We start from the raw sequence: 18,621 nt of genomic DNA, 5'->3' as shown, positions 1-18,621 counted from the left end.
GTTACTTGTTGTTATGATGTGAAAACTAGTGTAAACAAGTGACTTATGAAATTGACACATGTCCTAAACATTAATAATTAATATTGGAAGTGGTAAGTTAGACAGTGTAACATGACGAGAAGTCACATGTCTGAGAAAAGTTTGTATGTAGCAATTGTAATCATATGATGAATTGTGATTTACTAGCATCACAAGAATGTTGCATGTCTGATGTCGACACAGTTTTACAATATAATTTAATGAGAGATGATACATGAAATGATCTAATGATGGCTCCTTCAGAAACTGTCGCATATTCACGACCTACTTGTTTGTTCGTTGTACAAAAGCTAAACGAATGAGATCAAATCAATATCTTTCATGTGATTCGTTTTACTCATAAATTTATTTCCTATCCAGCCCAACAAGGATCACCAAGGCCTTGGACTTATCAAAATCAAACTATCACTTGCATATCTAGTTATGTTTCAAGTTGGACAATGTTTCCGTATATAAAGAAAGGCCAGTAATACTATCTCTTTTTAAAAAAACAACAACAACTTAAAATAACAAATGATTTTTTGCATCTAAATAATAAAGGCCGTCCACGGCAAACAAATATCTATGGTTTCTCTTGAGAGATGTGTCCATTCGGTACCAACTGGTAAAGATTAGTCGAGACACTAACATGTCAATGATACACATTTGGCAAGGCAATGCTACTACTCGGGCTCTCCCTAAACAACCATCATGTCACTTCTAAGTCAAAGGGCATAACCTTGGTATTATGTAAACTGTCTGAGGATTTCCCATCGGTATTAAGTATGTATACTAAAAAAAACATGTTCTTATACTCAGTATGCATCCAATGGTCGTGTCAATAGAAACACAAGGAAAATACCCTGTATATATTTAATGATATATCAAGGAAAATACTGACCGTACATTCAATGATACTAATCCAATACACGTGATGAACGCCTAATATGCATTCAATGGTATCAGTCTAGTACACATAAAGAGTACCTGCTGTGCATTCACTGATATAAATCTAGTACACATGAAGAGTACCCATCGTGCATTCAATGGTATCAATCTAGTATACATGAAGAGTACCCGCTGTGCAGTCAATGGTATCAAACCAGTATACATGGAGAATACCCACTATGCATTCAATGGTATCAATCTAGTACACATGGAGAATACCCACGATGCATTCAATGATATCAGTCCAGTGTACATGGAGAATACCCACCGTGCATTCAATGATATCAGTCCAGTGTACATGGAGAATACCCACCGTGCATTCAATGATATCAGTCCAGTGTACATGGAGAATACCCACGATGCATTCAATAATATCAGTCCAGTGTACATGGAGAATACCCACTATGCATTCAATGATATCAGTCCAGTGTACATGGAGAATACCCACCGTGCATTCAATGATATCAGTCCAGTGTACATGGAGAATACCCACGATGCATTCAATGATATCAATCTAGTATACATGGAGAATACCCACTATGCATTCAATGATATCAGTCCAGTGTACTTGGAGAATACCCACTATGCATTCAATGATATCAGTCCAGTGTACATGGAGAATACCCACCGTGCATTCAATGATATCAGTCCAGTGTACATGGAGAATACCCACGATGCATTCAATGATATCAATCTAGTATACATGGAGAATACCCACTATGCATTCAATATCAGTCCAGTGTACATGGAGAATACCCACCGTGCATTCAATGATATCAGTCCAGTGTACATGGAGAATACCCACCGTGCATTCAATGGTATCAGTCCAATGTACATGGAGAATACCCACCGTGCATTCAATGATATCAGTCAAGTACACATTGGAAAATACCCACTAATCCTTCGTGCGTTTAGTAATATTTTAGAGTTATTTGCAATCAATGATGAGACCATGTAAAACATATAGAATTGTGAAAGCATACTTTATACTCGACGACAACCCAGATTGATATTTCGTAAAATACAATAATCCTCATATCTACTCAATGATAGATGGTCCCAGTACCAGTCCCATGGGTACATATATGTAGAATCTGTACAAAGAATTACCTGCTACAACATATCCTTAGGTCAATGGCTATAATTTCCTATAATCCTGTCTTTTCCAAAGATACATGTATCTGGTGCCATCTTTCGTTTCATTCGTCGATGCGTCGCATCTTTTTTCTTCTTGGATACATATTCATTTTGTAATAAAATACTTATCATTCCAAGAAATATCATCACCTCACTGTCCTGTATGATTTCATAAGCTTTTCATTATTCATGTTATGTACATTATTAATTGTAAGATGAAGGTGTTTTTTATTCAAATATACATATTTTTAGCGGTTAGCGATAGTTCTCGATCGCATAACAAGAGGTACACTAGGAATAGTTTGGTATTCCCCTACTCCATCACCGACATTTTGGGAGTGACACGCCTTCGTGCGATGAAGACTTGCCCCTAGCAGCTCATTTATATTTTGGTAATATCAAACAGATTGACATATTGTAAGAAAGTCGTATCATGATCCCCAGCCTTGTAATCCGTCTTATACCACGTTGCCGCTCACATATGTGAAAATAAGAGGTGATATTGAACACCGTACCGTCAAGCCATCATCAAAAAGGAAGGCGATGTATTAGTTGGAAATACAACTGGGCGCTAACCCCCCCCCCCCCCCCCCGCGCCTTCGTGTATTCTTTTACTATTTTATCTAATATGCTGACCTCGTAACAGGGTCCAAGCATATGTGACGGGGTGAAATATCGTGGTAGTCATTTGGAGATTTTAGCAACCTTAGACAGTTAAAGTTAGACGACGTTAAAGGATCCTGTAATCTGACAAGTTGAGAAAGTTAAACAGTGACAATTTGACTATATTAAAGATCCTTTACCTGACAAATGTACAACATTAAATAGTCCTGTACTGACAGGTTGACAACATTAAACAGTCCTGTACTGACAGATTGACAACATTAAAGAGTCATGTAACCTGGCAAAATGACTATTTAATCCATATTCTCTGGTAACTTTATCGAATTTCTACACAATTTGACCTGGTAATGAAACCCCGAAACCTCGTAATATGACATGACAAATCTTGTAATCTTATTACAGGGCATACAATACTACTTGTACCCAGGATGTAAAGTTTTTTAAGTGTATCATTGAACTGACACTAGGAAAGGAGCGACAATTTGATCTACCTGTCATCATAAATTATTAATATCCCATAATATTTAATGATGATCCATCATAAACCTGACGTAGGGGTTGAGATGTGTACATTTCAGATAACGCCCTCGTGGCATCATATCGATCGAATTGGTGACAAGACTAAAAGATCAAACCGTGACATTTCTTGGCGCCTGCAGCAATACAGTCCGTGAAAAGGATTCAACACAGGCCAAGTGCGAAAAAAAAGTGAACACACAACGTACTTTGCAGTTATGCTGTTACAAACAGTGAATTCTAATTGTAGCAACTCTTAGGTGTATTCCCTAGATATCGATTCGTTGCTGACATCCATAAAATTTGTCCCATATGAGTTAGAAATGAAACTCACTCAGTTTCCATGTACTTAATGGCTTAGCATGTAAGTATAGAAGACACACACACACAAAATAGGAATCCATTATCATAAAAGGTATTACCATGGAACAAACATTTGAAGAGCATGGCCTCTGTCTATTGGTTATATACAGAATCGTTTGCTTTTTTACATTTTCGCACAATGCACAGTTATTAACGGCTGTTAATTTAGTAAATCCAGAGCTCATATTCATGTGCAATGTCGATGTCAGAGTTGCAAAGGCATACTATATATATATATATATATATATATATATATATATATATATATATATATATATATATATATATATATATATATATATATATATATATATATATATATATATATACATATATATATATATATATATATATATATATATATATATACACACACACACACACACACACACACACACACACACACACATATATATATATATATATATACCTCTGCTCTGCTACTAATACCTCTGCTCTGCTCTGCTACTAATATTGCATCGAACACTGTTCTCTCCAGCGAGACACACACACACACACAATATATATATATATATATATATATATATATATATTTATTTATTTATTTATCATAGGCCAACTGCATGTCTTGCCGAGGAAAAAAGGCGACCCTTTTTTTAAAAATTGAAAAGTTTGTGTTCAAGTTAATTGCACACTAAAACTGGGACTATGCAGTGTGAATTGAGACTTTCCGATTTTACTCACTCAGACGTTTTGTATTTTCATCACACGGAATAGGACTAGCCCTAGACAATCTATGCAGTTCACTCAAGAAACATTCATCGAAATGTAATAGGGTCACATGAAAACTATTGTACTGTAGCTATCCAGTTGATTCTAAAGGAACTAAATGGAATATTAAATGTCTTTTCTTCACTTTTATCTTGTCTTTTGTTTATCATGATATTAGTTGTCAATTACAATGGTCGGATTATAGTGATTTCAGCACAACATAATGAAGTAAGCTTTCAAGACACGTTTGCGAGTGCCAGAATTAATTAGCTCAATGTTTCCATCACATACACAACCGACAATAATCAAGTTGGCGCTTTAGGCGAAAACAGTGTTTCGATCGTGATGTCGACGAAAAGACACACAAGTTCTCAGGCTAAGATTTTGCAAGTCTGCATCGATATTGTAAACAGAGATTATTTCATATTGATTCCAAGAGGACTTAAAATCATGTTATTTCATTTTATTTCATCGTCAAACTAGGGTTCAATGTCCGTTTTACTGTATTTTTCTATGATCACATCAGGTAATCTTCATAGTTAATTCTTTAATGTGTATAATAGTATTTTCACTTTATATCAATCAATGAATCTGTAGTCATTGTTTGCTAACAGCATTAGATCGATACGCATTATCATGACCACTGTTGACTGCATTGAGTAAGTCAATGTACACTGTCAGTGTTTACTCTCTTGTTAATTCCCGCTGTGCTCCTGTCGACACAAGAGACATACATACATACATACATACATACATACATACATACATACATACATACATACACACACACACACACATACATACATACATACATACATACATACATACATACATACATATACACACACACATACACACACATACATACATACATACATACATACATACATACATACATACATACATACATACATACATACATACATACATACATACATACATACATACATACATACATACATACATACATACATACATACATATCAAATTCTTTTATTTCCAACTTACATGAAAATAGCATGTACAGCTAAAGTATTTACATAATTCCTTTACAGAATACAGACACAATACCTTGCAGGAAATCATACTGACTAGTGAACGACTTTCTCTTGGTCACTTATGACAAACGTTCACGTGATATCTGGTTGTTATAGTACCTACATCTCAATCTCCAAATTTTGTAAGAACCTATTATCGAGCTGACACTACAGTATTTGGTGATGGATTTGGAATTCCTTCTATTTAAACCAGCTTTGATCAAACCACTTGTGACTTTATGATGTACATTTCCGAGACTTCCAATCTATTCGTCTACATTCCTCTATTCTACCTGTATTGTAAGCAATCTATTTGTCTATATTCCTCTATTCTACCTGTATTGTAAGCAATCTATTCGTCTATATTCATCTATTCTACCTGTAATGTAACCAATCTATTCGTCTATATTCCTCTATTCTACCTGTAATGTAACCAATCTATTCGTCTATATTCCTTTATTCTACCTGTAATGTAACCAATCTATTCGTCTATATTCCTCTATTCTACCTGTAATGTAACCAATCTATTCGTCTACATTCCTCTATTCTACCTGTAATGTAACCAATCTATTCGTCTATATTCCTCTATTCTACCTGTAATGTAACCAATCTATTCGTCTACATTCCTCTATTCTACCTGTAATGTAACCAATCTATTCGTCTATATTCCTCTATTCTACCTGTAATGTAACCAATCTATTCGTCTATATTCCTCTATTCTACCTGTAATGTAACCAATCTATTCGTCTATATTCCTCTATTCTACCTGTATTGTAAGCAATCTATTCGTCTATATTCCTCTATTCTACCTGTATTGTAAGCAATCTATTCGTCTATATTCCTCTATTCTACCTGTAATGTAACCAATCTATTCGTCTATATTCCTCTATTCTACCTGTAATGTAACCAATCTATTCGTCTATATTCCTCTATTCTACCTGTAATGTAACCAATCTATTCGTCTATATTCCTCTATTCTACCTGTAATGTAACCAATCTATTCGTCTACATTCCTCTATTCTACCTGTAATGTAACCAATCTATTCGTCTATATTCCTCTATTCTACCTGTAATGTAACCAATCTATTCGTCTATATTCCTCTATTCTACCTGTAATGTAACCAATCTATTCGTCTATATGCCTCTATTCTACCTGTAATGTAACCAATCTATTCGTCTATATTCATCTATTCTACCTGTAATGTAACCAATCTATTCGTCTATATTCCTCTATTCTACCTGTAATGTAACCAATCTATTCGTCTACATTCCTCTGTCCTACTATTGTAAACAATCTATTTGTCTATATTCCTCTATTCTACCTGTAATGTAACCAATCTATTCGTCTATATTCCTCTATTCTACCTGTAATGTAACCAATCTATTCGTCTATATTCCTCTATTCTACCTGTAATGTAACCAATCTATTCGTCTATATTCCTCTATTCTACCTGTAATGTAACCAATCTATTCGTCTATATTCCTCTATTCTACCTGTAATGTAACCAATCTATTCGTCTATATTCCTCTATTCTACCTGTAATGTAACCAATCTATTCGTCTATATTCATCTATTCTACCTGTAATGTAACCAATCTATTCGTCTATATTCCTCTGTCCTACTATTGTAAACAATCTATTTGTCTATATTCCTCTATTCTACCTGTAATGTAACCAATCTATTCGTCGATATTCCTCTATTCTACCTGTATTGTAAGCAATCTATTTGTCTATATTCCTCTATTCTACCTGTAATGTAACCAATCTATTCGTCTATATTCCTCTATTCTACCTGTAATGTAACCAATCTATTCGTCTATATTCCTCTATTCTACCTGTAATGTAACCAATCTATTCGTCTATATTCCTCTATTCTATCTGTAATGTAACCAATCTATTCGTCTATATTCCTCTATTCTACCTGTAATGTAACCAATCTATTCGTCTATATTCCTCTATTCTACCTGTAATGTAACCAATCTATTCGTCTATATTCATCTATTCTACCTGTAATGTAACCAATCTATTCGTCTATATTCCTCTGTCCTACTATTGTAAACAATCTATTTGTCTATATTCCTCTATTCTACCTGTAATGTAACCAATCTATTTGTCTATATTCCTCTATTCTACCTGTAATGTAACCAATCTATTCGTCTATATTCCTCTATTCTACCTGTAATGTAACCAATCTATTTGTCTATATTCCTCTATTCTACCTGTAATGTAACCAATCTATTCGTCTATATTCCTCTATTCTACCTGTAATGTAACCAATCTATTTGTCTATATTCCTCTATTCTACCTGTAATGTAACCAATCTATTCGTCTATATTCCTCTATTCTACCTGTAATGTAACCAATCTATTCGTCTATATTCCTCTATTCTACCTGTAATGTAACCAATCTATTCGTCGATATTCCTCTATTCTACCTGTATTGTAAGCAATCTATTTGTCTATATTCCTCTATTCTACCTGTAATGTAACCAATCTATTTGTCTATATTCCTCTATTCTACCTGTAATGTAACCAATCTATTCGTCTATATTCCTCTATTCTACCTGTAATGTAACCAATCTATTCGTCTATATTCCTCTATTCTACCTGTAATGTAACCAATCTATTCGTCTATATTCCTCTATTCTACCTGTAATGTAAGCAATCTATTTGTCTATATTCCTCTATTAAACCTGTATTGTAAGCAATCTATTTGTCTATATTCCTCTATTCTACCTGTAATGTAAGCAATCTATTCGTCTATATTCATCTATTCTACATGTAATGTAACCAATCTATTCGTCTATATTCCTCTATTCTACCTGTATTGTAAGCAATCTATTCGTCTATATTCATCTATTCTACCTGTAATGTAACCAATCTATTCGTCTACATTCATCTATTCTACCTGTATTGTAAGCAATCTATTCGTCGATATTCCTCTATTCTACCTGTATTGTAAGCAATCTATTCGTCTATATTCCTCTATTCTACCTGTAATGTAACCAATCTATTCGTCTATATTCCTCTATTCTACCTGTAATGTAACCAATCTATTCGTCTACATTCATCTATTCTACCTGTATTGTAAGCAATCTATTCGTCTATATTCCTCTATTCTACCTGTATTGTAAGCAATCTATTCGTCTATATTCCTCTATTCTACCTGTATTGTAAGCAATCTATTCGTCTATATTCCTCTATCGTACTATTGTAAACAATCTCTATCATGAATCCCGTTGATAAATATCGCATGCAACTGCAACGCCAGATGTTACATGGTTGCCATGGCAATGCTCGCAAATCTCCTATGCATGTGATAATTTCATAGACAATTATTCTAGTTAGTTTTGTTACCCGATATGGCCATTGATAGCCGTTCCACTTTGTCACGTGTCTGATTGCATGAAGTATTGGAAGTTGTCAACCATGTCACGTGACTTCATGAACTTTCTGTCTTTCGGTGACGTTCTACCTTATGATTTCACATTTACATCTCGTATGTGTATTCAATATGATAGATTTCCCGTAGGACTAGTGTTCCACTGTTTTACGATGCTGCCTAAGTACGTCCTCACTACATCAGAAATACAATATTTTTTTGTAATAAATGTTGATGGCGATGTTCGACGAACCGAAATCCGAATTTTACTATTCAAGGACTTTCAAGCTGTTTTATGGAAAATGGCCACATATTTGTATTCAGTGTTCTGTAATGTATGATACCAAACATAATAACTGGATGGATCTCCTGATACCGCGATGTGTTGAGGATGACGAATACAAATATATACTGAAGGTTTCTGCATTTTCTGGTATCTTTCTGTCAGACAAAATGTGTTTTTGATTCTCTTACCCATAGTAATGTGTGTTTGGCTTGTGAGTCCGACAGATGGAAATTTTCCAAATTGTTTCTGCGTTTTCTGTGATTACGACCAATTCGGAAATGTAAATGACAGCTGAAGATATCACAAACTATGTAATTCGTCTACCATTGTGACATATTGGGATCGCGGTCGTTCATGAGATGACAACTGAAGATTCTGTGCATTCAGTTACAGACACATACACAGACACAGACACAGACACAGACACAGACACAGACACAGACACAGACACAGATACAGACACAGACACAGACACAGACACAGACATAGACACAGACACACACACACAGACATATATACATACATACATACATACATACATACATACATACATACATACATACATACATACATACATACATACATACATACATACACAAACACAGAAACAAACACAGACACAGCGAATCGTGTACGGTCAAGACATAAATGTTTTGTAGAGTGGCAATAAACTGAGTTGATCACACGGGATATTGCACTAAATAACGATGATAAGTTTGTCAGATAATAAAGCCGAAAAACCTATAGTAGCTACTGACCAAGGTCGGCTCACAAATACTGTTTTGGTTTTATATCCCACTTGAATAGTCGGCACCCTTCAACAGGAAGTCATCGGCAGTAAATTGATTCATGAAAAGTAGCTGTTTGTAATCACTTTGAGTCAAAGCTGCGCAAAGCAGTCAGTATTTTGAGAGATATGCCCACATGTCCTATACTTCAGTAGTCTATCTCAAGGCTAACTCTACATCCAGTGATTAGCTATAGCGTTGTCAAGCTACGAAATGTGCAATAGAACAAATAACAGGAATGATCAGATTTACAACTAAATTACATTTATTACAGGCGTTTTGCTGTGGTTTTCAAATCATGTCTGTCTTCGCATGAGATGGTATGTTGATTAGTGCCGAATGAAAGAATTACCGCAACTACTCTCGGAGCATGTCGAACAGCATTTATTCCCTGTAATATCGGAGTAGATATCTGGCTGCACTATACGTCAAAAATGTACTAAAAGTGTCTGGTACGACTTTAGTTAACTTATTGGCCAATATACTACGTCGCGAAATAATTTCTCTCATAGTTGATGGATTGAAATATGAATCAACCCTCAGCTTACTTAACCCACGGTAAATGTCAGCTGCAAATACAAATCTTGCTTAAAACTGTTGCAATAATTAGAACTTGGAACGGAATATTAAATGCATAGACGTATTACTACATTCTAAGTGCACTATATCACTCATATATATCGCCAATATTTTATTTTGTAATACACATCGTTAATTTCCATCTAAAATCGTAGTTTTTCTTCGCGTTCAAAATTAGGTGTCAATGTCTAATGGAATGAATAATGGTGAAATATAACGAAAGCGGATGACAGAAGCGATTATCGTGTGTTTGCATCTAACCAATGACATATTAAATGTTGTCTCGTATACACGATGTCCCATCAGAGTTATACGACTAATATATGCATACAGCTTTCAACAGACTTGCCTCGATATTTGGGAGTGCAGCAGTTATAAGGTTTTTTTTTAACTGCACGGCAATACTGTAAACAGCCGTTTGTTAGAGAAACGTTAGTTGCTATTGACACGTACGTATTATATCCATGTCATGTATTTTAAGCTAGGTCCCCACATATGCTGGCATTGCCTTAATGAAATACCTGTTATGTTAAACAAATTGATATAGCCATTAAAATATTTGCCGCTCAATTCACCACAATACTGTGACGTCAACGTAGAGTCAAAATGGACAACACCTGATAATTTTAACGGGTTTTGATAATCTGATGAAATGTTTTATTTTGTTGTGGTGTTTGATAAAATTAATTTATAATCTATCCCAATGTGGCTCATCCCACATACAGTATTACAGATGCACTGGTAAACTTATCCATATAATTACCAAGGATAAAAACATTTATCTAAATTACAAATCGGTGGGGACTTGGATCAATCAATTTAAGATATGTAAGCTAGCTTAAATACCAAAACAATACATTGTACAATGCAAATTAAAGGTTATTAATAGGACTTATTAATAGCACTGCTTATCACGTCACGCCTGGTTTAATGTCAAGGTTAAGTTCAAACAAGTTCACCTAAAATTAAGTTTATTTAATCATTTCCGTAGAATCGTCATATGAGTGAGCCTTACCTTCATATTAATGTAAACGCATCGCCGAATTCGTTTAGGGCCCTGCAAGTATTTTATTCACATCTACTCGACCTTGAGGTTACCATTCGACTAGTACAAGGTATTCGTATTACGTGATGGATGATATAGAATCGTTCAAGTGCTACCTGTGTTTGATAGCAGTGCAGAGTCATGTAAACGAATCCCGTGTGTCTGTTATTACGATTCTAATCATGTACTTGTAGTACTAGTAGTGTATAATATATAGGATGAAACTATCATTATCTTTATGATCATCATCGTCGTCAACATCTCAAAATGATTCATTCATTCGTAGTATCTCTCTCTATTTCTCTCTCTCTCCCCCCCCCCCTCTCTCTCTCTCTCTCTCTCTCTCTCTCTCTCTCTCTCTCTCTCTCTCTCTCTCCACTTACATAAAATGTAACCAGTTGCGCTAAATACACATATTACTCAAACAAAAACGTTTTACAAGTATTATGTAAAATACATATGCAACATTAGAACGAGCACATGTGTTACAAGTCATATGATGTTTAAATGCCACGAGTTAAAATTTACATAATCTTTTTTTGTATATTTAATATCATGTGAAGCGAGTCTGTATAGTTATCAAAACAATTTATATGTTGGGTTATGCAAACGTTAATAATGCAGTCGATTAATGGTCTCAGTGGGTTACTTGACTTTTCTTACGATCATCCTGTCTCATCATCTGTAGCCCAAATCTTAGGTTTAAATCATTATCAATCGTTCAAACAAAATCACAAAGGATCGTAATAAAACATTAATCTTTTGAAGAGTTCATCTTGTAATACATACTGATCACTTCTTATCCCTATGCTTGTATGAGTATATTTATCGTCTATCAAGACTTGTAAGAGTCCGTACATATCAATGTCAGTTTTAATCTTCCACGTTCTTTCTATAAGAGGGGCTTCTGTATTGTCTGCATGTATTATGTTACACTATTCTTTCGTTTTTGTAAGCTTCTAAAGTAATCGCACCAAGTTTTTGCTTAAAGAATCGCCCACATATGAAAATACATACTAATGTGATGTACGTACTCAGTGTTGGTCGGATATAGGAAGACATTATAGTTAAGTATTGAATTCCGAATGACAATCTCTCTGTTATGCATCAAACTATGTATTATAGTACCAAATGACTCAATTGATGTATGCTATCAACTTGAACATGCAACTGTCCTATAATAAGATACGTAATAGCGAACCATCTACAACACGGTCAAGATACACGAACAAACTACTCAATCATAAGCGAACTCTTTTTTATTAGCTACACTGTTATTGAAAATAGATAAACATTATCGCAATTTGTCCAGGTGTTTGATCATATAATTTGATTACATTAAGTTAATATCATTTTTAGTGAGCGTCCTTCATTATTACTTGATAATCTCTCGTATTTAATCGGATTAATGCTTGATGAATATTGTGTCAAAATCGAAGCCTTTATTCATTACCGACGTTTGCCTCTCTATAAAAACAATGCTTACAGAAAGTTAAGGTAGGTTACTTAATTAAGTAGATAGTGGAGCTCAGTGTTCATTTGGTAGGCCTTTACTGGGTCTTTCCTGCAATGTCATTCCGTGAATGATGACACATCAACTTTAATAAGCAAGTTGTTGTCGATAAAAATTCGTTCTCAAGAACGATGAACTTTATGTTAATGAGCGGTGACTATTATTATTATTATTACTACTACTATTATCATACGATGTTTGAATAATTACAATTTACGGCGTGTATCGTAAAACATGGATAAAAAACCCATAACTTATGGATTTACTCCCTAAACATGAGTTTCGCGACACGTCATTTTTAACCGCTGTACGACAGTCTCACTGGGCACTGAATATATTTAAATGAAACTTCTTTGCAACTCTGAACTCTCACCGGCAACACACTGAATCGATACGCATAGAAAACAGTTAGATTTAACGTGAGAACAGATGTGTTTGTATAGTAGGCGATATTTCTTGGTTTTTATTGGTAGTTATGTTGATGGACATCCGTGATAAACAACATCACTCAACATAAAATGCGTTACTGTGTAATTTCCATATTTGATACACAATATGAAAGACAATAGTAGTCTTTGCTTTGTTGTTATGGTAACGATGATAGATAGTGAACTTCAATCAAGTTCATAATTCGTAAGGCGGTATCTTAAAGAGAAAGTGTTTCGTATATTGATTAACTCGCGGTCCAGTGCCTTGTCAAAAATAAAATGAATTTATGGCACATTATTACAATACAATTATACTCGTCTGTTGACAAACGTGTCTTCATTTCTGGATATATCATTAAACTGGATTTATCAGACAAGCTTTTGACTTTACATATGCAATAGTCTGTCGTTTCTGATACCCTTTTAAGATTTGATATCCCCTTGTATTCAGGAAATAAGCATAGACGCCGGGATGTACTATCACCTCGAAAGTGTGTACTGCGTTAGTTTTTTTTAGCGGTAATGTTAATCACTAGTTTGTAAACTTTTCACACATATCCCAAATCGCATTCAACATTTCGTATAGGTTTTCAAGGAGTTACTATATGCATTGAACAAATAACAGTTGACACTGGAATTAAATACGTGTGATAAACTTTACATACTCAGATCTACGTTTTAAATTTACAAGTAAATATACATGTCTGCAACTGTATACAGTTGACATGTTTGATTGGGAGAGTCTCCTATCAAAGGCAAGCTTGGGTCACGACTCTCATTTAAAGCATTCCTCTCATCGCCCTTTGTGTTGAATGTTGTCATTCAAGCTGCGTGACCCTTCACCAAATTAGGGGCACACAAACCATATAGGCTAGGCTGTCCGTGTCAATGGAGGTCGTTTACATTTAAGTAATTGGTGATCGATAGCTATGTGACCTATGCAGAATCTACCGAATTGATAAGTTTACAGAATTGATCGAATAATGCAAAATATTTCCGCCTGAACGAACTCAGAATTGAAATTACTTTCGTTCATATTTGATATGTACTGCGATGACGACATTAGGAGTAACGTAACACATTGTTACCTTAAACACGCTCACACATAAATACCCCAACGTACTTGCGTATCAAATTTAAGAGTCATGACAACATTAATTTTTAACTTGTACGAACAGTTACACAGTTAATTTCTCGTTCCATGTTTTTCCTTATCACATGACAATATGCTGATGTATCTTGGTATGTGTAAAACCACAGACAAGTAAAACACAGACAGGCTAGGGAATCTGTTCCTTGTCTTGTGGCTAGGGAACTTTACCCCAGTATCATGACACGTTTTTAAAATTCAACAGACACACATATGCAGCTCTGAGGCCGATTTCTTGGAAATTTAATTTATTTTTCATTGAAATATGCACGAGCAAACAATCTTGAAGATTCTTGGGAATAGCCTTTCTAGATGCAATCATTACCCCGTGTTTATTTATTTTATTTCCAGATAGTAACCACAGCAATAACACTCTGCAAATGGACGAGTTGGGAACTCTTAAATTACGTCGAGGAAAGAAACATCTCAGGATGAAAGTTCTTTGTCATTGAAGATAACAAATATTATATTTCTTCACTTTGGCTTTCAAAACAGTATAAGGGAAAAATCCGTGGGACAAATCCGTGTACAGATTATTTATGCACATCTCACGCCTTGTTTAATAACAAACTCGCTCTCCAAAATGTGCATCCATCCATGTTCATGAAAGGTTATTTCATTTCAAATAAATGATGAATAAATCTTAACGCGACAAGCCAAGATATCTTTAGTGTGAATTGTCGTTCGATAAAACCCATCAGATGACTAGCATGAGTGGAAATGTCGGCATAAGGATGCCAAACAGATTATCGAGGAAGGTGAAATGAATACATACCAATGCATGCAAATCAGAACAGCCAGAACGAGGCTAGATAATTGACAAGTCTGTTAACCAATCATGTCCATTGTTGTGGTCGGGCCGGCCAATGAGGATCAACGTATCGATTCCACAGAAGACCTCATTAGGCAAGCTGATTGTACGGAGCGAAGCGGAGGGTCGTCCACGACCATAGAAAGCAAAATGAACTCCGGTGTAAACTATGGCGCAGCTGAGGCGTTGGAACTGCAAGCCAAATGTACATGTGACCACCGCGATGTTATAATACCAGCACTCAGGTTCAAACCAAGTCAGGGAGTTGGTGTCAAACTTGAACCCTCTGATAGTTACGAAGGTGAAAGCTTAAGTGTTCCTAATCTATCTACGACTGCACACAATGAGAGACCTAACAGGTTTGCCGAGATAGCGCGTGATTCCGTCCTAGTTAACGGAGCTATTGCAAGATTTCGACACTTACGTACTCCAGAGCGATCGTTCAGTGGACCTAATCAAACTGATATGAAAGATAACGACTCCAAGGATTCGCAACAGCAGCAGCAGCAACAACAACAACAACAACACCAACAACAACAACAGCAACAACAACAACACCATCTTCATCATCACCACCATCACGTTCCCCATCTTCCTCCACAAAATTCAAACCATTCAGATGATACGACGAAAAGTGTAACGGAGCAGCAGAGGCGCAGATCAAAAACAAATAATCACCATGTTAGTTATAGACTCGGTCTGCGTAGAACATTATTTGAAAAAAGGAAAAGGCTTAGTGATTACGCGCTTATTATTGGAATGTTCGGAATTGTTGTGATGATTGTAGAGACGGAGTTATCATTTTATATATATTCCAAGGTAGGTGCTTGTATACTCGGTCCATTTGTCAAATTCACTGTCATGGCGTATTATAGCCTTGATGACACACTAGGGTTCAACAGGTCGATATTATTGTTGTGTAAATAATACCAACAGTAGACGATCAACTGTTCTGTTATTATGTTTACCAGTCAGTTGTAACAATCAATGGATTAGTGAATCCATAATAACAAAGGAATTTAAACGTCGCTCTACGGTAAGTGAACAGAACAAACCAAATGAAAGATGTATGCCGTTGAGGTCACTCAGTGTCCTTTTAATACAGTACATAATTTAAGACGTAAAAATAATGTACGCTATGTGAAAGCTATCTATGTCGCGTATATCACTTTCAGGTGACGGATTCAAATCTCACAATGCACTTTAACTGTGCTAGAAAGGCAATTGTCATCAAATGATTTTTGTATTCACTTTATGATTGATAACAACCTCAATGGGGATTTTCCTATTAAAGGTAGACATCGCGGTATGAACGATGCACGAAGGTGCAGCCAGCTGCTCGTGTGTTCCGTAATTTATAAATATTCAAATGTTTTATTCTGATCAATTTTATGCAACTCAAATATTTTCCCTTCATGTTCCTCCTCCCTTTGAATACGAATGTTAGAACTATTATCGTAAAATAATATTTTTAATGTATCATCCATGTTTTATACGACAGGCATGTTGTTTTTTCAAATCGCTCCGTTTTCCTTGAATTTTCATTTATTTTTGACAGGAATCGGTTTATTCAATGGCGCTGAAGTCTTTAATAAGTTTGTCTTCTATCGTACTACTTGGGTTGGTGGTTGCGTATCATGCACGTGAAATTCAGGTACGTTCTTTTGATATATGATAACAATTATGTTGCTTCGTCACACAGTTTGTATGTCCATTGTGATAGCGAATACATTCCCCCGTATTACTATTCTGTATATTGAAATACCAGACAACAATACACTCGCCAAGTCATTGTTTTCCCATTTCTTCTTCATTGCCAACATAGCAATTAAGTGCATTCAGTGGTTACGCAATGTGATTTTATAGCAGCGAGTATGACAGGGAACAATCGGCTCCATTTGCCTACTCGAAATGAACGGAACAGGTCTATTTTTAGTAGCAATTCCTAATGGCACAAACAACGTAGCAGGTCTCACTCAACGCACAATAAAACAGCGAGTGTTCATCCGATATCTAGCCAGCATTAGGTTTAGCTGTCGCTATACGCGTCTTTATTGATACTTTGAATATTTACCGGTTGCAGCATGGCCATTTTATCACAACAGCCACAACGTACCTAACGACAAACCCTCTACTGTCACGGGCATATAAAACTATTTTAATTACCCATAAATAGGCGTTGTGGTATATTGGTCATCATGAACATATTCCGTAACGTTAATATATATATATATATATATATATATATATATATATATATATATATATATATATATATATATATATATATATATATATATCTTCATCATATATAATGTACGTCACTTACAACGTGACGAGCGTTCGTCCTCGGTCTGTACAGGACTTTCGTGTGAACGGTGACTAGACACCTTTGTCGTATGCATGATGACGTCATTATTTGTCCTTTTAGATATCCCGACCATTAGCAATACTATTATTGTGAGTGAAACGACGTTTCATTCTATACGAATGAATGCTATATTTTTCATGCATATTGCACTTATACTCGGTAAATTATGGTTGGTTGCATTTCCCCCTGAAGGGGCCCCGAGTCTTGATACACACATACAACACAGTCGACGTGGGCATATTATATTTTGTCTGTCCAAAATAATGTGTATTATGTACTGTATACTGAAACCGTCAGTGCTCGGTAGATAACATGTTTAATAATACATGAAGCAAGAAGGTCTCTTTAATCTATGGAAATGATTAGCCATATCGTCATCATCATCAATGTACAAGAAACAAAGAGGGGAAGTTTTATGGTTTGTCTTCCTAGCGCTAGCGGGTACCGGCTTTTTTTCCCCTGTGAGTTTAATGTACTGGGTTTTTAAGCATTTTGAGCATGGTTTTAATCTGTTTGAAATGACAAGCAATTATTTTAGACGAGATAGCGGAATGGTTTGAGTAGTTGTCTTGTGACATGCCGACCAAAGACAACACATAACTGTATGATTGAATACGGAAGCAGTAACTTTAAAATGATTATTTGTACATTAATAATATGTCAGCGTGAAAGTCAGTCTGCAAGCGTTTGATATCGGCCGTGTAGATCATAGATGTAAAGTCTCTTTCATCAAGTAAAGTACTAGTTAGTAAAGACTGACAACACAGAACTGTTTATGAAATGAGTGCAACTTAACCTTGCAATGAATGATATAAGTGTGTAATGAACAAAACAAACATACAAGACAGGGCATATTAGGAGAGAATGGACAAACAACTGATCGGCTGTCAACGT

The 18,621-nt window shown here is 35.4% G+C and overlaps 1 protein-coding gene across 1 annotated transcript in view; it reads left to right on the top strand.

Annotated features, from left to right (window-relative positions):
• The window catches only part of LOC144443062 (small conductance calcium-activated potassium channel protein 2-like), an 84,344-nt gene that overhangs the window by 15,558 nt on the left and 50,165 nt on the right, over positions 1–18,621 (top strand). Inside the window, exons 3-4 of the mRNA XM_078132435.1 lie at positions 14,897–16,175; positions 16,915–17,010. Coding sequence (XP_077988561.1) covers positions 15,384–16,175; positions 16,915–17,010 — 888 coding nt within the window. The 5' untranslated portion in view covers positions 14,897–15,383. The remainder of the gene's footprint in view (positions 1–14,896; positions 16,176–16,914; positions 17,011–18,621) is intronic.

The sequence above is a fragment of the Glandiceps talaboti genome, chromosome 12 (genome assembly GCF_964340395.1).
Source record: "Glandiceps talaboti chromosome 12, keGlaTala1.1, whole genome shotgun sequence".
Classification (NCBI taxonomy): Eukaryota; Metazoa; Hemichordata; class Enteropneusta; family Spengelidae; genus Glandiceps; species Glandiceps talaboti.
The sequence above is the reverse complement of the archived record's forward strand: the minus strand, read 5'-3'. Positions and strand labels throughout refer to the sequence as shown.